Source organism: Macaca fascicularis, chromosome 2, assembly GCF_037993035.2.
Source record: "Macaca fascicularis isolate 582-1 chromosome 2, T2T-MFA8v1.1".
NCBI classification, from domain to species: Eukaryota; Metazoa; Chordata; class Mammalia; order Primates; family Cercopithecidae; genus Macaca; species Macaca fascicularis.
In genome coordinates, this window is record NC_088376.1 from 182,374,762 (window position 1) to 182,398,527 (window position 23,766).

A 23,766-nucleotide genomic window follows, 5' to 3' on the forward strand; every position below is an offset into this window, starting at 1 on the left:
CACTTTTACACTGTTGGTGGGAGTGTAAATTAATTCAACCATTGTGGAAGATAGTGTGGCGCTTCCTCAAGGATCTAGAACTAGAAATACCATTTGACCCAGCCATCCCATTACTGGGCATATGCCCAAAGGATTATAAATCATTCTACAATAAAGACACATGAAGACACATGCACACGTATGTTTATTGCGGCACTATTCACAACAGCAAAGACTTGGAACCAACCCAAATGTCCATCAATGGTAGACTGGATTAAGAAAATGTGGCATGTATACACCATGGAATACTACACAGCCATAAAAAATGATAAGTTCATGTCCTTTGCGTGGACATGGATGAAGCTGGAAACCATCATTCTCAGCAAACTGTCACAAGAACAGAAAACCAAACACTGCATGTTCTCACTCATAAGTGGGAGGTGAACAGTGAGATCACATGGACAGAGGGAGGGGAACATCACACACTGGAGCCTGTCAGGTGGTGAGGGGGGAGGGGAGGGATAACATTAGGAGAAATACCTACTGTAGGTGATGGGTTAACGGATGCAGCAAACCACCAGGGCACGTGTCTACCTATGTAACAAAACCGCACATTCTGCACATGTAACCCAGAACTTAAAATATAATAATAAAAAAAAATTAGCCAGGTGTGGTGGTAGACGCCTGTAATCCTAGCTACTCTGGGGTCTGTGGCAAAGAATTGCTTGAACCCAGGAGGCGGAGGTTACAGTAGCCAAGATCACACCACTGTACTCCAGCCTGGGTGACAGAGTGAGACTCCATCTCAAAAAAAAAAAAAAAAAAAAAAAGGTGAGTCATCCTAGATCATTAATAAGCATCCAAGCCAGTCAAGACAGAACTACCCAGCCAACACTGAACTCATGGCAAATAATAAACATTTGTCATTCTTCACCATTAAGTTTTGGGGCAATTTGTTATGTAGCTACTGAACACATGAAAGTTATTTGTTAAATAATTAAATCACAGTCTGCTTGCCATTATAACTAGGCCAATTTATGAACCACAGTCTATCAGTCAAAATTTAGCAATGCAAATTTAATTGGTATCTGGCCAAACATGATAATTTTTGTATGAAGGAAATATGTCCTAATGCGCAATTAGGTAAAGAAGCCTTTACCAAGGTTTTTCTGCATTGCTATTAAACATACTATTTTTTCTTTCCACTCTCACCACTTATGTTCAGTAAACATACTTTTAATGTTTATCAGTGATAATAGTTTTTACCATATTTCTCCTGAATGTGAACTACCATTCACACAGGAAGAATGATACTTACCCTAGATCTGTAAAGTACATATTTCAGATATAGTCCCACTAGAAAAAGGTGCCCAAGTGAAGGCAACAGGCCGCTGACAGCCTGAAAGGAAATGAGTGAGTCTTTGGTGGTTTGTAATGTTGCTGAAGATTTAGTGGAAAAGCTGAGAAAGTTTCATTTTCACAAAGAAATGAACAATGCTGCTATTATAATGAAAACTGACAAGGATAAACGCCGGGTAGTACTGGATAAGGAGCTGGAGGGTATTTCACCAGATGAACTTAAAGATGAACTGCCTGAACGACAACCTCACTTCATTGTGCATAGTTATAAATATCAACATAATGGATGGGAGAGTTCCATATCCTTTGTGCTTTATTTTCTCCAGTTCTGTTGGACGTAAGCCTGAACAACAGATGATGTATGCTGGGAGTAAGAATAAGCTAGTCCAGAGAGCTGAACTAACCAAGGTATTTGAAATAAGAAATATGGAAGACCTAACTGAAGAATGGTTAAGTGATAAACTTGGATTTTTCCACTAATGTGAACTTCTGTGTTTCCAAAGTATTTATGTATTAACCTGGCCATACTGGAACCATACATCAATATTTATTTGTGTCTAAAAATGCATTACTTACAGTCTGTTTTCTGCAGTAAAGAAAAATTCTTCATTTGTGCAAAGTTTGAACCAAGAGGAAATCATCTTCATAGTAATGAACCTTTGTATGGTGTTTCCTTGTATTGGTAATTGTTAGGTGGATTACTTTTCTCCAGGGACTTTTTGCACTCTTGTGACTAATTTCTATAACTTATGATTCAGAAGTTATTATTTACAGACACTATTGGAATGTGGATATATTAGATTGTAAGAGACAACAGTTGCCTCCTTTTGACAAATACTGGATATTAGCAGTTTATTTATGAAAATAGCGTATTATCACTTGTCAAATCATTGAAATTAATTTGGGGTCAAAGACTTGAGTGGCCCAGTATTGAGCCATGAATAATTGACTGTAGTGTAACCTGCATCACAAGTACACTGATCAGTTCTGTATCTTGTTTGGTTTCCTGTATCTTTTTAATCAAATCTAGAAACTATGTTCATCAATCACTAATTTTTAAGGTTGGGGAGTTAGATTTTATGATAGAATTATGACTGTTAGCTTATCTCCTTATGGAAAATAGCATCTTAGTCTTAGAAATTGGTGGGTTGTAATAATCAAGGGCTTCATTCCTTTTATGTCATTTCTAAACAGTTTTGCATCTAGGTTAATAACACTTCATTTATAAAGCACCACTTAATGTCACTAATGAACACTAATTATTTTAAATGTATTAATAATGTGCCTTTGATTTGTTAGCTTTAAAGTTAGTTTAAGACTTTTACACTGCCAGTATTCCAGATTTTGTGAAATTAATACTTTTTTAAAGATTCCAAATAAAATAATTTTCTAATGTGTATATCTGAAATTTATAATAAAATCAACTTCATATTTTAAAAATTCCAACTATCTGCTTGCATTGGTGAGTATATGGCAGTCGAGAGTTATAATTTTGGGTATATTGTGATTAGTTTTGTGCCATAGGAAAAAATTATCTTTAAACTTAGTCCATAGTTAATAACGTTAAAACAATAATATCACGTCTTATATCCTAAATGTCAGAAGATATTCTGAACTGGCTGCCTGAAGAGTTAACTAAACCAGTCTTGTTAGATGATGGTATTCTTGGCATAAAGCAAGGATTCTGTTATTTGGCATACTTGTAGAAACAAATATATAAGTAACCACTGAACATTAATTTGATAATAGGTCTAGAGAATCTAAAGACTAACTAAATTTGGTGAGTTAATTCTTATATTAAGAACATCTTAGTCATCTCATCTCAAAACTAGCAAAATTTAAATTTTGGCATGTTTTCCATTCATGTGCTCTTTGCATTTTATTTTTGAGGTTTCTGTGAGAAGTAAAGATAGTTGGAATTTTCATGATGTTGAATAGAACATCTTCTGTTCCCAACTTTGGCTCCACTAATTTAGAAGTCAGGAAGCAACAGAAAGTTAGTTGGAGATGAGGAAGTTCTAGAGTAGGTGTTTGCTTTGGTTCTCGGTGGGAAAAGATTCTTTATTCCAATTTCCAGAGAGAGAGAAAACTCACCCAGGAAGTTTAACAATTCTTTAAACAGGTATTTTGATATTGGAGAAAAACATGCATATAATTCTGTAGAAATGCAAATGTAATCCAAGTGAGTGGAGAGTGTTCTTAATATTTCTGAATGAAGGAAATGGGGTTTTGTTTCACCCGGTTTGCAGCAATAAGAGAAACTAGTGCCGCAAGAATGTATTTTTAAATGAAGTTCTTTATTTTGTCTTGCATGTTTTAGTTTTGTTTATTTTTAAATTTGGAGGTCCTCCATAATGTTAGATAATATTGACCTGCCGTACATTAGAACTTTTAGTTCCCCTACTCTCTTGAACAGGAGCAAAGAGCTGTGATAAACCATGCTTTTTTGAGCTTGCCTGACTCCTAGTCAATAACATCTTTTTTGCAACACAACAGATTGAGGTCAGAGGATCAGTAGGACATTTTTATTTCATCTGTTCTATGGGGAGATTGACAAATCCCATGGTCTAAAGTGTTCTCAAACATTTGTATATATTTCCCTTTCATCTTACTAAAGTTTGCATTGTTCTTTTCAAGTATATTTCCTATTTAGTGTCTTTTTTCTACCATTCCCCAAATAATAACTCCAGGTTTCATAATTCCAGTTTTTACATTCCGTATCTTTCTGGTGCAACCATTCCCATTCAGTTTTAATCTTTCTTTCCTTTTTGGCAGCAACTTTTTTCCTGGGACCCTCCTTCATGGTCTTCTAAGTCAGCGTTAGTTTTGAAATTGTTGGCCCTGCATAAGTTCTGCATAGCATCTAATGTCAAAATAAAATCAACTGGTAATCACAATATTATTTAGTGTGGCTTCCATGACAACAAAAAATACATATGAAAAAAACTTCTCAGGTTAGTATGCTGAAATTCCAAAATGTCTGAGTTTTGAATAGTGATCACTTTGTTCTGGTATTGATGCAATTATATTAGGAAAAAAGTTGGTTGACTGCTTTAGTTTAACTGACTTCTAAAATAAACATTCAAATTGTCTAGTTCTAAAAGTTTACTAAATGCCGAGTGCAGTTAAACATACTGTTGTTTAAGAGCGTGTAGCTAAATTTTTTTACTGTCATTACTAAATAATCTGTGTGCCAAAATGTGTGTCAGTACTTTTCCCTCCCTTTGACCTCCTATTTTCGGGGTCATATGTAGCCATAAACTATATCCTTGTCTGACACTTTAGCTAAAAACTTCCAGTTAGGGGAGTTTATTGCCAAATTAAATTTGGCTGTTTCCCCCCAACCCATACAGATATTAAGGAAGGTGTACTTAAAAAATGTTTGAACTACTTCTAAAACCTGAGCAATGTCATTAATCCATATGCGGACAAGTGATGAATAGATATTTTGATAAGAATTTAAATGCTGTTATTTGGTGGAAGCAGAGGGTAATTTGTATTCTATAAATTCAAGTATTATTACTATGGTTGCTTTCCCTATTTGTTCAATAAACTGATAATACTGGAATCTGTAGAGTTTGAGCCGTTAACAACTTTTGTGAGGATGTGTTTCAAACATTTCTGGACAAATCTTATTTTGTGTTTCTGAAAGAATGTAATAATCTTCTAGGCCACTTAAAATCAATGGTCCCAAGCTGAATATTCTTGAGAAATTTGTTTTTATTATGCCATTTGACATTTCAAATCAGTGCTCATATACAGTCAACTTGTGATAGAAATTGTATTTTCTTGCTTTTTGGAGTATAATTCATATAAATATAATTACTTGAATATTGTTTGAGATCATTAACATGCCAGGGCAGTTCCTGCTGATTTCGATGGTCCAATATAACCTCATGCAGGAGGCTGGAAACATTAATGGTTTAGTCTTGTGAATTTTAACAGTTCTCTGTCATCATTTCAAAAAACCAACAACTGGCACAGCTTCTTAAGCTGTGGTTTCAATCTCTGCTAATTCATATTGCATGTTTATTTTGGACAGTGTTTTGTTAAGCATGGTGCTTGTACTGGTTTAAATAAAATGTTAGCATTAAAAGAAACAAAAGACATAGTCCCACTAAAGATGGTGGCTTTTACTCATCTGGTCACACTAAGTGGATCTATTTGTAAGCTTGCTATAAGCTCACAGATGTGCTTGCATTTGTTAAGTCTACTTAAATATGAGCAAAATCTTATAGAATTAAATCCGAACTCATAGTCTCATTAGCACTGTATTCCCATCAGTTTATGCTATGGAGATGGGGTCAGGAGGGGTAGAGTATAAGTGTTTAATAGTTTCTGCTTTTTGTCTCTCCAACTGAGTGCTCTTGTTGTATAGCAGGGATGACAATGAAAATGCTTTTCGGAGCCAGAAAGGTTATAGAAAGGAGAGAGCAGCATGGATGTGAACTGGTAAATCAGAAAGCACATGACCCCTGCAGGGAATGTCAGCTTAGAGTGGCCAGATATTCCAATTTTTTCAAGAGAAAATTCAATTCTTTTTTTTTTGAGATGAAGTTCGCTCTTGTTGCCCAGGCTGGAGTGCAATGGCGCAACCTCGGCTCACCACAACCTTCGCCTCCTGGGTTAAAGCGATTCTCCTGCCTCAGCCTCCCAAGTAGTTGGGATTACAGGCATGTGCCACCACACCTGGCTAAGTTTGTATTTTTAGTAGAGACAGGGTTTCTCCATGTTGGTCAGGCTGGTCTCAAACTACCAAGCTCAGGTGATCCACCCACCTCGGCTTCCCAAAGTTCTGGGATTACAGGCATGAGCCATTGCACCCTGCCGAAAATTTAATTTTTAAGTGAGCTCTCCAAATTTTTGTATGGTTACCACTAATTTAAAACATTTAAGACTGGGCTTACGCCTGTAATCTCAGCACTTTGGGAAACCAATTGAGGAGGATCACTTGAGCCCAGGAGTTCCAGACCAGCCTCTTTTTGACAGAGACTACATCGTTATAAAAAATAGAAAAAGATTAGCTGGGCATGGTAGTGTGTGCCTATAGTCCCAGCTACTCTGGAGGCTGAGGGGAGAGGATCACATGAGTTCAGGAAGTCAAGGCTGCAGTGAGCTGTGATTGTGCCACTGCACTCCAGCCTGGATGGCAGAGCAAGACCCTGTCTCAAAAACTAATAATAAAATAAAATAAAAAAGAAATTTTAGGCCGGGCGCGGTGGCTCAAGCCTGTAATCCCAGCACTTTGGGAGGCCGAGACGGGCGGATCACGAGGTCGGGAGATCGAGACCATCCTGTCTAACACGGTGAAACCCCGTCTCTACTAAAAATACAAAAAACTAGCCGGGCGTAGTGGCGGGCGCCTGTAGTCCCAGCTACTTGGGAGGCTGAGGCAGGAGAATGGCGAGAACCCGGGAGGCGGAGCTTGCAGTGAGCCGAGATCGCGCCACCGCACTCCAGCCTGGGTGACTAAGCAAGACTCCATCTCAAAAAAAAAAAAAAAAAAAAAAAAAAAAAAAAAGAAATTTTAGTGCTATTGTGTAATTCAAGCAATACATGTAAAATACAGCCAACAGGTACTGGATTGTATTAATAAAATGAAAATCCAGGGACCAGCATTTCCTCACAACCCTCTCATTTCTTTAATTATTCAAATATGATTTCTTGAATATTTAGGACAAGGGCAGAAAATTTTTTTTCTTGAAGTCTAGGTTTAGTTTTTAGTTGATCCTTGTTTTGTTGAATCCACAGATGTGGAAACCCAGGATATTGAGAGCAGACTATACTGATGTGAGAAGACGAGAAGATCCACTTTCTGAGTCAAAGTGTAAGAGAAAATCTCTCCTGCAAACCACATAGCCCTGCCATTGTCTGAGTTTGAAAGCTCCTGGAACCGTGGATGTGTTATGGTGCTGTGTTAAGTGCTGGATGAGCCTTGCCTGGCAGCGTCCCATTCGTTGGGAATCTTACCTTGTCAGGTTCTGGTTATTCTTCCACAGCACTTTGATCGAGATTGTAATAAATATAACAACATTGCTGATGAGGATAATGGTTACAGGTACGATGAATGACCACAACAGTGGACTTTTTATAACACCATCGGGTTCTGGAATTGCCAGCCAGCAGCTGTGGAGAAAAAAAAAATTACTTCAGCAGACTAAGAAAGGTACACATACTGGTTCCTTGTGCTATTAACATTATTGACATTCACTCAACTGAAAGATCTGCTAAAAGTTAACATCCCTCTGCATTTTATGCATTTGAGATGACTTTCAAGAATTCCACCTACTAGAAAAGTGAAATAATATACTGTAACTTTAAACTGTCTCCTATTGATGGGCATTTTTTAAATATTAAATGCTTAAAAAGAGTTTGAAAAAGTTATTTAACCTCATTGTACCTGTTTTGGTTTTGTTTTGGGGTTTTTTTTTTGTGGTGGTGGTGGTTGTAGTGGTGCTTTTTTCTCATCTGAGAGAGAGTAACCACCTACTGGCATTGTTGAAAGAATTAATTAATTCATTTAATAAGTATTTACAGAGTACATACTATGTGCTAGAGATACTGTTTTAGACACCAAGGTATTAGCAGTGAACAAAACAAAAATCCCTTCTTTAATAAGGTTACATTCTAGTGCAGAGATATAGATAAAACAAAGTAAATAAAATACACAATATGTCAGATGGTGACAAATGCCATGGAGAAAAAGTAAATCAGGTAATGAGAGTAGAAATGACTGTGTATATGTGTGTGGAGGGGAGGGGTGTTTCATTTTAAATAGAGTGATCAGGGAAAACCTCATGGAAAAAAGCTGTATTTGAGCAAAGACCTGAAGTAGATGATGGAGAAGTGTGTTCCAGGCAGAAATCACATCAAGTGCAAAGGCCCTGAGGTGACAGCTTAAGAAGGAGAAAAAGGCTAGTGTGGCTGAACCACAGAAAGTGGATAACGTTACTGCAAAGATACACATTATGTAGGAGCTTTGTGGGTGATTGCTTGTACCCTAGACAACATGGAGAGACATGACATGATCTGCCTTGAGTTTTAAAAGCATTACTCCAGGTGCAGTGATGAGAGAACAGCATGAGCAAAAGTAGGAAATATTAGGTTGGTCCGAAAGTAATGGTAGAAACTGCCATTACTTTCGGACCAACCTAATAGCTAGGAGTCTATTGCAATAATATGGTAGTTTGGACCAGGAGAGGAGATGTTAAGAAAGAGTCTGATTCCTGATATATTTTAAAGTAAAGCAAAATAATTTATTGGTGGGTTGGATGTGGTATTTAGGGGAATTAAGAATGACTCCAAAATCTGAGCACCTAGAAGGATAGAATTACTATTAACTGGGGAAGACGATGAGATGAGCAGGTTTGGGAGGGAAGATGAGGAGATGTCTATTAAACAGTCAAGTGGAGGTGTCAGGTAGGCCATTAGGTGTTACAATGATGTGAGAAGCTATGGCACATATTTGGCATTCAATTAATTTTATCTTCTTTCCCCTGGAGTTTTGTAAAACACCATTATTATACATTCCAAAGGATTTCTAAATTTTTTTTGCATTGGAATAGTTTTAAAGTATTGAAAATCATATTTCTAATCTGAATGACCTAGGAGGAAACTGAGATGATGTTCCATTCTCTAAAATGAATCTAAAAATGCAAAGGCATGCTTCCCTCTAACAGATACAATAGTAAGTCCATCCATAAATAAAATAGTGCCAAGTTTATCTTCAGGATGGTGGAGGTTGATCTGACAAATAGCTATGAACTTGAGGTCTGAAGAGCATTATAATTGGATGCAGATTAAGTGTTTAACTCCTTGATAAGTTTGCCATGGAACATAGGGAAAGACAGCTATAGCATAAAAGCAATTCTTGAAAAATTTCCCCCAATTATAATTTCCCATGTTAACCTCAACCCTTCGCGAATGTCTGAAATGGCCTATGTGGTAGTGGTACAGAGAACTGAGGGTAGAGCATTAAAAAGGAATGTGGCCTGCCCTACATTTACCCTGCAATTGGGTCTATGCAGAGACAGCAGTACTTCAGGTAACTGGGTCAGGGATTTCAGGATGACTGGCAGAACTGGGAGCAACAGGGGAGCGCACAGGCTGTTGAGGAGCAACTGCTAGGAGAATAACTCAGGAAAACCAAAAATAATCCCTCCTGGGTCTCAATATATCCTGAAGAAATGTGGTCGTTGATGGCATGTGTGTAGGGTGGAAGGTGGGGGAGAAAGTCCAGGAGGAGGTGGATGCTGGTGTCACACATCCTTTCCTCTCTCCCCAGCTTCTCTTATTATCAGTTACCTCGTATCTTCCCCAACAACTAACACCGTAATCAGGAAAGAAGCTGCCCTTAATTATTTATAGCTCAGTGTGAACAAATTTAAGTCAGTTGGCTTCTTTCTTCTGAAGACTTTTAAAGGAGTGAGTCTAGCCCTGTGCATGAGTTAACACCAATTAATAATGCAATTTGAAGTGAATTACCTCACCTATGAGATATTTGCAACTTGGGTATCTCTAATTAGATATTTCTACTGGTGGCGTTAAAATTTTAAAACCTTAAACGATATTTAACCGTAATCAAACATAGTGTCTGGGAGCATGACATAAGGCCAGGCAGTCAGCTCCCCAGCCTACAGTTGGGTGTGACCAGCCCTGGGAAAGACATGAGTTCCCAGACACCACAGCCTTCCCTTGGTGTACTTGCCCATTTCCAAAAGTTTTGCTTTCATTTGTGTTGGTTTGGGACTTCAGGTGGAATTTGGAGAAAAGAATACTTAGATTTATAAAATGAGAAGGGAAGATAAATTGAAGAGCAGTTGCCATTTGGTAGCAGAAATGCATATAGAGTTGAGTCTCAGTTCAGCTCCACTTTCTTTTCTCCCCCACACAAAAAAAGTAAATGCCATACAGTCAGATGCTTCTGTTACAACAGTTAATTATTCACACTGGAATCACAGGAAGAATTTGTTATGTATGATAAATCATCATGAAATATTCATTAAAATCATATCAACATAGAATTGGTTTACATGAGTGAGACATATAGAGAGTGTTCAAGTTATTAAATGTTTTCACACTTGATTGGTCCCTTGCAGTGACCCCAGAACAGGAATTACTATTATTGTTATTCCCATTTTCTGGATGAGAAAACTAAGATACAGGATTACTAAGGATAATACCTATTGTATCATGATTTTCAGATTTAATGAAAGAAGACAAATTTAACATAATAAAGTTCACATTTATAAATTTAGAAGTTGATTAGTTGCTTTACAAAAGGACTTATGGGAAATTTCCATGTCATCACATTTAAAATATAATGTTGTTTGGGAATTTGAAATGTCTACCACTAAACATGACAATTATAAAGTGAAATGCAAATTACAGCAACACTTGGAGTCAATATCACTAAACAGTTATACTCTTAGGTCAAACAATTGGACATTTAAAAAAATATAAACTCACATTGTCTCTTGCCGGTAGTCTAACTCCCATTGTGGATTCTTTCCATTCTGAGAATAAATAACTCCTACTGTAATAGCCACTACGATAGCTGGGACTCCTATGTGATAAAGAGAGGCACAGAATTAATGATTCATCCAGACTTGGATTAATTATAAAAGACCATACATGAATTATACATCTGACCCTCTTCAGGATGTATGTTGTTTTAACTATGGACAATATATAAAGTGATCCTACAGATGTAGGTCGACAGTGGACATAATTTTTCTCCAAGTGTTTTCCCTTCCTTTTTAGTGGTGGCTCTACATATCAATCTTATTTCCAGTTTCTTTGTAACTCTTACCAGAATTGTCATGTTTCAGTGGCATAGTTCCTCTGTCACTTGAATAAATTTAAATTTAGATATCCCTGAAACAAGTCTTCTTTTGCTGGAACCCAATAAATTTTTCAAATATTTTTGCTTAAAGAGTCACTCTGATTGTCTTTCTTGAAACATTTCTTTTAAAGTAGCTGGAAGTTAATTATTTGTGGCCTAAATCTCAAATCAAATTAATAAAAAGAGATGTTAAAGGAAATTAACATTTTTAAGTTAGTTAAGTTAGTTTGTGATGTATCTCGTATTCTTGCCTTGATCATATCTGCCTCCTTCACTGGAGTATAAGCTTCTAGAGAGAAAGTATTCTCAGCAATCACTGTACTTTCTATGTCCTGTTAATTACATCAAGGCCTTGGACTGTTTGGCCTTCAATAAGTGTTCGTTTAAATGATTTCCACAAAATTAAATTCCTGAGAAAGGGGAGATGCAAACACTTACCCCATCCAATTAATGAGATGAAAAGAATGAAATGCCGAGGAAGAGGCTTCATGGTCCTTATTAGAAGGAAATAGAGCTGTGCAGCGTTGAGTGCACTCCAGGTAAACGTCACTAACAGAAAATAGTGCAGTAAGGCAGCAATCGCAGTGCACGTGGGATTCGGGATGTTAATGGTGTCGGTCTGGGGTACGTCATTATTCTTAAAGTCAATATCATGGATGTCACCATCACTTGTCTTATTCTTATTGGAGTTTTCAATTCCAAACACAAAGAGGAGGTTGAAAATCAACATTGATATGCACAGATTGACCAAAACCCAGGTTACTGAGGTTTTTCTGACTTTCCTGAAAATAAGTAAATTCATATAAAAAATTAAATGAAACAAAACAACTGCACAAAACAAACTGCAGTGAAATTTCTGGGAACAAAGCATACTATCGCCCAATGTAAATTCAGTTCATAGCCCAGTGGGGACAGCTGGTAAATCTACCTTCTCAATTACATCAGAAAACTATACTCTCCTCTTATCATTTCCACAAAGTCATGAGTTAAAGGAAACAGGTTGACGTCTCTTTTCTTGAAACTGTGTTCTGATCAAAAGTGATAGCTAATCTCCAAAGAGGGCCCCCAGTGAACCCTACTTCCTGGTAGGTAGCCCTGTATAGTCCCTTCACAGTAGTCTGGCCTGTACCTTGATGTAACTGATGGGATGCAACAGAAGTCCTGGCAGCCAAGGCCGACTTATCCATTAGACACAATAGTGCTTAGTGTTTGTATCCCACAGTAATGTTTTAACTTCTTTTAGACTTAGAAGAAAACAGAGAACTCTTAGCTCAAAGAATAGTAATATATTCATCTTTGTACCAATGCAATCATAAAATATAATTTTTAATCTTTCGTTAATGAATGAAAGGCTTCACAAAGGCACAAGTGCCTGGGGAATATAAAAGTCATAACATGGCCCTCCAGGTGAGGCAACCTAGCACAAAGCTGTAGCAGGAGAACCTCCAACTGAGCAGCGTGCTCGGAGAACAGGGTGGAGCTGTGGGAAGTTCCCGCCCTTCGCAGAGGGGAGGAGCCTGGCCTCTCCTCTTCCCGGGAGGTAGCGGGATTCAATCTGCGCAGGCGTACTAGCAGGACTCTCACTTTGCTGAGAGTCCCTGTTGCCCTTTTTTTCCCTTTTCACCCAATTAACCCTGTTTTTTTTACCCTTCAAAGTGTGAGCCTAATCTTTCATGGTCGTGTGACAACAACCCAGCTTTCAGCTGAACAAAGGAGAAAGTCCTACAACACTGACAGCTTTCTCTTTTGTGCTCCTGGGAGTTCTGAGCCACTGTGTAAAAAGCCCAGCCACCTTTCTGAAAAAAAACTGCGTGGAAGTCCTCTGAGACTGTATGGAGAGGGAGAAAGATCCAGCTGTCCTAGCATTCTAGGTGAGCCTCCAGATGACTCTGGCCTAGCCGCCATCTGACTGCAAGACTCCAGCAAGACCAGTAGAAAAATTACCCAGCCGAACCAGACAAGCCACAGAATCATTAGAAATAATATCTGTTCCTATCCACTGAGTTTTGGGGCAGTTTTTTTTAATATAACACTAGATAATAAGTTCTACTCTAAATTTACAAGTATCTGTAGACGAGGCCCTATATGGAGTTTTAAAATTTTTTATAACAGAAAATTGCACATTAGTAGATGAACTCATGTTTAAATGTGGAGGAAAAAAGTCTTGAGTTTTAAAATGTAATTTGTCTTTAAAACTCACTTTTAAAATAAGGCCAAAGACAATTTTTAAATAATTTCCCATAACAGTGTAATAGCTTTAAAACAAAATTAGGTAATATTCAGCTTACTTTATGTTTAAAGAGTGAGGCTTCCATGAAGATTTAAATTAGGTAAAAATATTTTTAATTTGTTTCACGGCCTATTGTTACTGATGCTATTCTTTATAATTTAAGTAGACTAATGATTACTGTCTTTTTAAATGGCTTATACACAACAAAATTTCACATATCTTTTCTGCAAGAATTTTCAGAACCTTATTTTCATCAAGAATCTCCCCAGGACTAATGTTTCAGGGACCATATTTTGGGAAATGCTTGCTGATTGTCAGATGGTCAAGATGTCCTGAACCGCACTTTGAATGTAAATCATTCCCAAGAACTGTTCCTTTATTGGAAGATATAATTTCTGGGTGGACAACCAAGTGCTGTTTAAAATTGCCTTTTTTCCCTTCTCATGCTTACCTAATGTCTTTGCTCTAAAAGAGCAGCTGTTTCTCTGATTTTGTCTGCAGGCCAGCCTTGTTTACCAGTAATCTTCAGAAGGCAGTATGAGTGTTTGAGTGTGTATGTGTGTGTGTGTGTGTATGTGTGTGTATGGTGTGGTGTGCATGTATGTATGGTGTGCCGTGTGTAGTTCATGTATATGTTCTGTGCTAGCCCACATGTGTATTTTCAGATTGGCAGAGAATGCAAGATTTCTCTTAGTAAAGTTGATCTAAAAAGTAAGACATGATACTTTTTTTTGTACATGTGTTATTTTCCTTATTGCTTAAAAGCAATCCCCTTATATCCCCTTAAAGGCATGTTACAGTTTCATGCATACTATGGCAGATAGTTCTACACCAATAAAAGTTATAAAATCTCTACTCACTACCATTTAAAGCCTTCTGGATTTTTCAGACTGCAAGACCTCTTGGAATACCATTTCCCAGGTTTATTATTATGCCTAAGTTCTAACCTTCAAGTACCTCTTTATTCTTAATAACTCATAATTTGATGAAGTCTATTTGCCCATTATATATTCTTTATGTTTTTATGATGTTTCATCATGACCCCTCTTGATCTTTGGATTCCCACACTGAATAAAAAAGCTTTCATTCAAACAGCACTCAGTCCGTCTGCTTGACATTTTAGTTGAGATTTCGGGACAATTCAAAATTTCACTAAATCTATTGAGAGGTTTAATGACCAGAACTGCAAAAAGTACTCAAAAGAATCTTTTTATATAAAAGTAAGATTAGATTCTAGTTTTTATCTAATTTTATCAATTATAATCCACAGGAAGAAGAGGTGATTTTCAAATAGCCTGGCCTTTCTTATACATTATTACTGTATAGATGCTCCTCAACTTACAATGAGATTGCATCCCAATAAATCCATTGAAAACTAAAAACATCATTTCAACTTACCATATTTTCAGTTTACAATGGGTTTATTGGGACATAACCCTATCATAAATCAAGAAACGTCCTGAATGCTATCACTTTTGCACCATCTTAAAGCTGAAAAATCGTAAGTTGAACCATGGTCAGTAGGGGACTATCTGTATTCTGTGCATTATTATTATATGGGAACCTGTCCAAGAACAAAGAAAATTTTATAATTCAGGATTTTAAAGTCAATAAAATTTTGTCTTTATTTTTGTTTTGTTTTTTCTCTTTTTTGAAAAAATTTGTTTGAGATGTGATCTTGCTGTATTGCCTTGTTTGAGATGTGATCTTGCTGTATTGCCCAGGCTGGTCTCAAACTCCTGGGCTCAAGCAATCCCTCCTGCCTTGGCCTCCCAAAGTGCTAGAATTACAGGTGTGAACCTCCATGCCTGGCGTTTATTTTTATTTTTGTTTCCTGATGAATTTTAGTGCCATCTATGGTTGCATAATTGTGCTAGAAAATGTATTGATGAAGGAGTAAAGAAATCTGATGACAAATGAAAAGAGTGAGGTTTGGGCAAAGAAACTGGTTATGCAGCAACTATGACTCATACTTATGGGGCCAAATAATCGTCAATACAACTCTGGTGATGGTAGAAATACAAATAATGAGACAAATTTAATAGGCATTTAATTTTACATGACAAACATGTAATTACATGGTATGTAATTTTCCTTCAAGGCACTTACCACCATTTGTAACTGTATATTCAGTTGTGTATATATTTTTATAATGTCTTACCTCTCCCCCCAAAAAGTGTATATTTCATGAGAGATAGGAGATTATCTGTCTGTTCATAGGTTTGTATTCAGCTCCTTACAACATAAGCACTCACTGTAAAACTTTTAAATGAATGGCAAAAGACTCATTTAATGTGAAAAGGGGGAAAAAAAGGAATCGAAAACAATTCTGGCTCTTCGGAGAAATGGCTGGTTCAGGTATGAGGCACAGAAAGTGAAAGATGATCATTTTGCTGTGATTGAAATAAGGAAGTGACTAAAGACTGAGACATGACAAAACAACATGAAGTGGCTCCCTCTGGCTACACTGGGAAGTATGCTTTTTGCAAAAGAGTATAGCAAACAAATATAGAAAGAATGATAGACTAGAGGATCACTATTTTTCAACTACTAATGTAATAATTTGTTCCAGTAAGGATGAGTAACAAGATCATTAAGTAAAAGATTTTTGGGAAACAGGATATCATGCAGCCTCAAAGTGGCACCCCATGAGTCACCTATTATTTACACAGGGAAAAAATGTGGAAATCTGTCAGACATCACTTTAAACGAGGAATCAAACTTACAGCCTACAACAATGAGACACACTGATATGCATTTCTTGTCGTGTCACACTAAAAAAAAATCCATGATTGCAGTATTCCCACCAAAAATAATTAACCTGCATCTCTTCATGAAGAAAATTTCAGACAAATCTTCACTGTGGAACATTTTTCAAAGTAAATGGCCTGGATGCTTGAAAAATTTCAGTGTCATGAAAGACCAAACAAACATGAAATGTGGAGTTGACAGAGGAAACACACAGTAAACAGAGTAAATTAATAAATGAACGAGCTTCTAAAAGACCACAGGCAGTTAAAAAATGTAGCATGTGACAAAACCTAATGAATGGGATACAAAATTGGACCTCAAATGAAGGGGTCAAGGTGGAGAGAAGTATTTGTTTATAGGTCATTATTTAAAATTAGACTTTAAGGTATGGGATTCAAAAACTTTCATCATTTGAAAACCATATATTTTTGGAAAACATTTCACCATTTGAAAGCTCGGTATATTTTTTAAATTACTTTTTTAAAAAAATGCTATTTGCAATGTCTCTTTCCTTTACAAATACAAATTGATAGGCATGGTTCTATTCAACACTAAGGAATTATAGCATTCATGAGCTGCAGGACCACATTAATTTTACATGACAAACTTGTAAATAAGTGGCATATAATTTTCTTTCAAGGCACTTGCCACAATTTGTAATTATATATTTATTTGTGTGTATTTCTTAGCCTTTCCAGGCCTGAATGTCCTCCTCTATAAAATAAGTACATCTCTGAGTTCTCGTCTAGTTCAAAGACACTACATTCTTATGAGAATTTTCAAAGTAAATTATATCAAGATAGCAATTTCTTTTCTGAAAAGAGCCTGCTTCTGCTCTTACCTGGTGACAATCTGAAATACAATTGTGAGAGCCAGACCAGTAATAGACAGTGCACATCCAACATTGGAGAATACGTCAAGTGATTCGGGATACTGATAATCCTTTTTGAAAGTCTGAAAAACAAGTTAAGACTCATATTTTTAAATAATCATCCCTGAAATGTTAATGAAAGTCAACATCACAGAGTTACATGGGTCAAAATAACCAGACAGTTGCCAGACATATCTTCCTTTTGTAAAGCTCTTGATATATTTAACAGTGAAATACATCAACCCCTTATTGCTAAGCAGTTTACCTGAAGTACAGGCTTGAGAATAATTATCTAACTCATTCAGTTAGGGAAAAATATACAGTCATGCCTTGGTATTTGCGGGGGGAGTGTCTCAGAACAACTTGTAGATGCCAAAAGCCGTGCATATTCAAGTCCTGCAGTTGGTCCTGTGGAACCTGCTGATATGAAAAGCTGGCCTCCATATACCAGTTTTACACTCTGACAATACCATGTTATTTTCCATCTATGTTTCCTTGTGGATGCAGAATGTGGAGGGCCAATGTGGAGGGCAGACTTTGTTATTGAAAAAAATCCACATATTAAGTGGACCCATACAGTCTCATGTTGTTCACAAGTCAACTATTTATACTCTTCCTTGATGTCTAAAATCAAAATTGTTTGAATTAGATCTAAATTGTCAAAAGTTGCCTCACTTATTCATGACATTATTTTTATGTGTAACTGGACTCTAAGTATATCTAAGTTGATGCACTAAAAATAAAGTTGCAGAAATATCTTCATAAATATGGAAAGATGCTCATACCCTGTTAATTTTTTAAAGGAAGTCTTATTTTTGTGTGATATATTTATATATCTCTCAACATGTTTGTGTGTGTGTGTGTGTATATGTATGAAAATACATACCATATGAGTATGTAATCTTAGAAATCTGTTGAGGTAGTGGTGATGGTCACAGGGTGGGTTGGATATGTATAGTTCATTTTGCTTATCTGTACTTTCTGATTTTTTAAGTTGTTAAAATTAGAAAAACACTGTAAAATATGAAAGGAATATAGAGGCCTAATAAAAAAAGCATATGTTCCTTTATACTGCCAGCTACCCCACACCATACTTACCTCTTGAGAGCCTATCTTTTTTTCTTACATGCTTAAAAATACTATCTATGTCTATTACACAAACACACATGGGTTTGTTAACATAATAGCATTATGCTCGAATTGCCATTTTACTTTTTCATAAACATTTTTCCATATGAGTATACTTTTGTTTAGTATATACTTTCATACTTTATGCAATGCCTGTGTATTGCTTTTATAGAAATAAAATAAAAACAAAATACACATTTAAAAATAATAAAACAAAAATTTTATGTTATTTCTTGTGTGTAGTATACTAAGTAGATGCAAAAAGAATCATAAGATTCATAGGTCTTCAGATTTTAAAAATAATCTTTTCACTCAGAGCCTATTTGCTCTTACTTCACAGGCAATTTGAATCAGCCATTTAAAAAAAAATATTGCAAACCAAAACTAATTGCAAATGTAGGTACATAGGCATTGAGGTAGTCAGATACTAGTGAGAAGACATAGCTGAAAGCCTAACCTCAAGAAAGGGAATAGATAACTGTAGTAAACTGTATCATTTAACATGTATAGCAACCTGAGCTTTACATAGCTAATCAACGATCCTATGACTTTAAGATATCAAAAAGTTAAATTTTTCTCCTGTATCTCCTGATTGAGAAAGCAGACCTCTCTGTAATACAAGTTAGAATAGAAATAATCCAAATGAATTAAAATAAGAGAGTTTTTATAATTAAAATGAGAAAACTACAGTTATCTCAAAAAGCAAGGTTCTATGCTTTGATAATGTAAGCTATAGAAGTATGTTCCACCAGTCTCCACTGGCTTCCACAGGCTATATTATAGCTACTGGGAAATGAAAACATCTGCTTCTCCTTGGGAGATTCATAACATTAATAGTCCCTTACTAAGGAGAAGAACACTCTCTATAATTCCCCATTCCATTGTGTATAAAAAACATTCCATCAAGTATATAAACTAACATTTTTTTTGTTTCACCAGAATAACAGATTTCTGGAAATAGAACATACAGAAGCCCCTCTTCTTACAAAGTTCAGCACAAGAACCTTGAGAGATGCAAGCACAGCTGCACACCAGAGCTAAGTATTATCAGTTGCTTGCACAGTATAGCTTTAGAGTAAAAGAATTAAAGAATACCTGGAGAAACTAGGGGACAAATTGAAGGAATTAAAGAGTTTTTTCTTTTATATCTTCTAGCAAAACCTTAGTAACTTGAGCAATTTCAATGGGAAAAGCTTTGGGTCATGATTTAAACTGTCCACATATAGCTAAGGAAATATTGAACCTGTCTCTGACACACAGCTATACAGCTTTACCTCTGGCTGTAACAAGTTTACGCTTCAGAACATGTGAGTTAGTTGAATGGAGTCCACCAGCTTTTCTTCCGCACATGGGCTCCCTTCCCATGATCAAATACATAGTGCTGACCTGTCTATCCTACAACCACATAGCAAAAAGTTCTATTCTACTTGCCTTTACCTTAGTCCTGTTTTTTTGTTTGTTTTGTTTTGTTTTCGAGATGAAGTCTCACTCTGTCGCCCAGGCTGGAGTGCAATGGTATGATCTCGGCTCACTGCAACCTCTGTATCCCAGGTTCAAGCAATTCTCCTGCAACCTCTGTCTCCCAGGTTCAAGCAATTCTCCTGCCTCAGCCTCCCCAGTAGCTGGGATTACAGGTGTGCACCACCACGCCCGGCTGATTTTTGTACTTTTACTAGAGATGGAGTTTCACCATGTTGGTCAGGCTGGTCTCGAACTCCTGACCTCGTGATCTGCCTGCTTCGGCCTCCCAAAGTGATGGGGTTACAGGAGTGAGCCACCGCACCCTGCCTTTAGTCCTATCATTTTATTTCCTGTTTTTCTATTTAATCTGAGTTGAGAATCTATGTAAATTAAATCCCAAAGTTATCTCCAAGGAGCACATACTAGAATTGTGTGTAAGGAAAATTGTCATCCGGAAAGAGATTGCTATGTACATCCTTACCATTAATACAGCAAAATTAGTAGTATGGTTGCAGTGGCAGCGCAGGAATCCATCAGTGCCCTTGTGTTTTTGACAGCCATACGTGTCCCAGTCCCTTGTTGACAAATTCCAATAGACGCAGGCATAGGAATAGAGTTGAAATTCTCTTTGGTTGTACTGTGAATTGACAAGACAATTACAATTACTATTTCTAAATGCTTAATTGGGCTAAAAAAATCAAGTAGTATAAGACAGTCATCTGAGAAATGAATTAAATATATACTAAGCATTAGCACATTCATTATGATTAAGGAGAGGGAAAAAAGGAGATAAAATTTAAATTAGCTAACTTTGCATTTAGTTAGTTTGACAAAAGATATGATTGGGAGGAATATTTAAATGGATACATCAAAGAATCTTTTGAAGAGTTTTGCTGTAGATTTCTTTTATTCAAAATATCCCTGCTTTTGGTATTCAAGATTGGTCTGAATTTTTATTATTTCTGTTCATGGAAACTCCCGCCCTTTGCTCCTATTCTCTTCTTCCCCTGTATTACTCTACTCAGTCTCAGCTGCCACCATCAGAAAGACAGAAAGCATGAGGACACTTTTTTTCTTGTATCTGCAATGAAAAGCTCACCCTTGGACTAAAGACCATGTCAACAGAAGCACTCTGATCTTGCTCATTTTCATCAGTTTTGCTTGAGATAATTTTTTGACTAAAATTTGATCTAGCTGTAAAAGTTTTTGATTGGAAAAGCTTGTCATTTTGATAAACTACAAAGCCACATGCCTTGCTGTTACCTATAGGGAGAAAAAGACATTAAGATCAATAAGTGAACTGTAGGGTAAACAAAAAACAATATCTCACATTGTTGTAGAAGTGCATGGCTGCTTAATATTTTAGCAAAGTACAGCAAAAATGGTTTACTGGTTGAAACTTTACTTAATTGCAATATGTAAGTAATACATATAACCCATGGTGGGCCATTCCACCATATTAATTTTTCTTTCTGAGCTTCAGTTTCCTTACCTTCTACATAGGAATGAGAATTTCTGTCTAATCCACCTCAAAAAGGTATTGCAAGGATCTCATGTATAAAGTAAACGTCTTGCTTTATACATGAGAGATGGAGAGAGTGAACATGACCAATGGGCAGCCCTAGCCCATGTTGCCTCCTGCAATGACAAAATATGAGACAGGAAATAGCAAAGCTGGGACACCAGGATGACTGAGCCCAGATGAGGTCGGTCTCCTGTTCAAAGGGGACGAGTGGTGTTAAGTCATAGAGCAAGGAGCTCAAGTCACTTTTTCTGTGGAGTTTTTGAGGCAGGCACTCTTCACCATCTCTTCAACTATTGTCCCCTGCTGTGTCATGACAATCATGGGCTTCTCCCAAGGCTAGCAGGCTACTGTGAAACATCTTCTGGACATTGGAAAAAGGAATCAGCTGCTCATCAAAGATCCTGAAAGACCATCGCTGCTGTGAAGGGTTTTGCACCCAGCCTGTTGGCGGCAGCAGTCAAAGAACCAGGACTGCCTCCTGACACTTTAGACAACTGTTGGCATATTTAAAACAACAGAACCATCAACAGTATGTATTTTAACTGAATTAATTTCCTAAACTCTGTTGTCTTTCACAAGTGATAAAAGGAAAATGTTGTGGTGTGAGACCAGAGTATTCAGTCATCTGATTTGAGAGGGAGACAGGCAAGGCCCCGACCGCCCCCAAATTGTCCTCCTCTGTGGGAGTTGTTGGAGCCTACACCTGGAGACAAAGGGATGGGTTGCTGGCTTTTGTTCACAGTACATTGACATCACCAAATTGTTTATCCTGGACACTAAATGAAAAGTTAACCCTAAAAGTAGAGCAAGGCTTTTTTGTTTTCTTTCTTTAAAAATAAAAGAATGAGACTAGGCACAGTGGCTTATGGCTATAATCCCAACACTTTAAGAGGTTGAGGCAGGAGGATCACCTGAGCCAAGAGTTTGAGACCAGCCTGAGCAACATAGTGAGATTCTGTCTCTACAAAAAAATTTAAATTTTTTTTTTTTTAATTAGCAGGGCATACCTATATAGTCCCACCTACTTGGGAGGCTGAGACTGGAGGATTGCTTCCTCCTAGGAAGTTGAGGCTGCAGTGCTTTGTGAGGTAGAGGGCTTCAAGTGCAACTGTAATATCGTCTCTCTCTTTTTTAAAGAGATCTGAAGCAAATATAGGAAAAATTGACATTCATTTACCTGGCTGGTAGTTACGTAGGTACTCCTCACATTACTTTCTGTACTTTTCTGTATGCATGAAGTATTTTTAAATTAAAAGAAAAAATGCACAAGAACATAGAAGACTTAGATTTAGTCTTTACCATCACAAAGCATGTGGCCAAAGCAAATGAGAGCAAATTCCAGAGTGCCAGATTCACAAATAATACTCTCTTCTTTTTCACTGCTGTCATACATTTATTCTATCTAACACATACACTTTCTGGCATCGGGTTTTTTTGTTTGGGGAGAAACGAAAAGTAAATGTGTGTGTTTGATTTACTTATCTTTTTTTAGACTTTGAAAAATATAACCACTTCAAGTTACTTGTAAGAATTTCTGAAAGGTTATATGCAGGATAATAGTGAGCACACGGTGGGCACCATAGAGAGGAGATAACCTAAAATTGATACTACTACATGATGACTGTGCCAATTACATGGACTTCTCCAGGGTCAGGTGTGCAGAGTGCATCTGAGCCTAAGAGTGTCATGCCACTAGTAAACATGGTCAGAGCTTGTGACTGAACATGTTTTAAATGTGTAAGTGTAAAACAGAACCACCTTAGCAAGATTTTTGTAGGAAAACATATTTGTGTACATGGCCTGAACATTTCAATTCTGCTACCTTCCAAAAGGCTTTTGAAAAAAGAAAAAACAAAGAAATTATCTTTTTGACTTAGAATAGTAGAGTTGAGATTACCATAACATGTCAGAGCTCAAACATACTCAAATGCAAATTACTCAGTATGAAACTAAGTAGACATTATTTCTCCTTCAGTAAATTAGAAGTTATTAGTTCCATGAATTTGAGTCCAATTTTTAAAATGTCACAAAGTTTGAGACCTACTTTTCGTCATATTAAGCAAGACCTGAAGTTCAGTCTGTCCATCTGGGTTAAGGCCATCCACATTTGTATGTATAAATGTTGAACCAGAAAGTAGAGAACTGCTAGCTCCTATATGAGAAGGGAAAGAGTAGAATTGTAAAAGTCTACATTATCGTGAGTAAAGCATTATTATTCATCATCGGTAGCAGAATGCTCTTTACCGTTACAAGCAAATAAGATTAACAGCTCACCTTTCTGTACAGAGAAGCGAACATTTAAAGGCCCCACAGCATCTTTTGAAGAGAAATTTGCTGACTGTATTGCTATGTTAGGTTCCACCACTGATTCATTACCCAAAGACAAGGAATAAGTCTCCATTTGCTCAATAAGCCTGCATATAATAAAACACAACTTAATACTCAAGATTTTGTCATAAAATGAAAGGTGTGTGTTCTGTCTTATACTACAACAGAAAAACATGAGCATAGAATCGTGTGGTCATGACAGCATTAACAATTGCCTCAGAATAATTGGTTTTCTTTTCTAGAGTTGTGTTGCATTACATGTACTTAAATAAGACAGTTCGGGTGGACCA

The 23,766-nt window shown here is 36.8% G+C and overlaps 1 protein-coding gene and 1 pseudogene across 1 annotated transcript in view; one reads left to right on the forward strand and one right to left on the reverse strand.

The window, feature by feature from the left end:
* Window positions 1–23,766, reverse strand: part of ADGRG7 (adhesion G protein-coupled receptor G7) — a 71,412-nt gene that overhangs the window by 22,500 nt on the left and 25,146 nt on the right. Inside the window, exons 7-14 of the mRNA XM_005548295.5 lie at window positions 23,423–23,562; window positions 23,193–23,300; window positions 20,723–20,886; window positions 20,105–20,260; window positions 17,005–17,117; window positions 11,621–11,964; window positions 10,807–10,903; window positions 7,309–7,464 (exon numbers count right to left, since the gene is read on the reverse strand). Of these exons, the coding sequence (XP_005548352.3) occupies window positions 7,309–7,464; window positions 10,807–10,903; window positions 11,621–11,964; window positions 17,005–17,117; window positions 20,105–20,260; window positions 20,723–20,886; window positions 23,193–23,300; window positions 23,423–23,562 (1,278 nt within the window). The remainder of the gene's footprint in view (window positions 1–7,308; window positions 7,465–10,806; window positions 10,904–11,620; window positions 11,965–17,004; window positions 17,118–20,104; window positions 20,261–20,722; window positions 20,887–23,192; window positions 23,301–23,422; window positions 23,563–23,766) is intronic.
* LOC123571759 (glia maturation factor beta pseudogene) lies at window positions 1,389–2,349 on the forward strand (annotated as a pseudogene).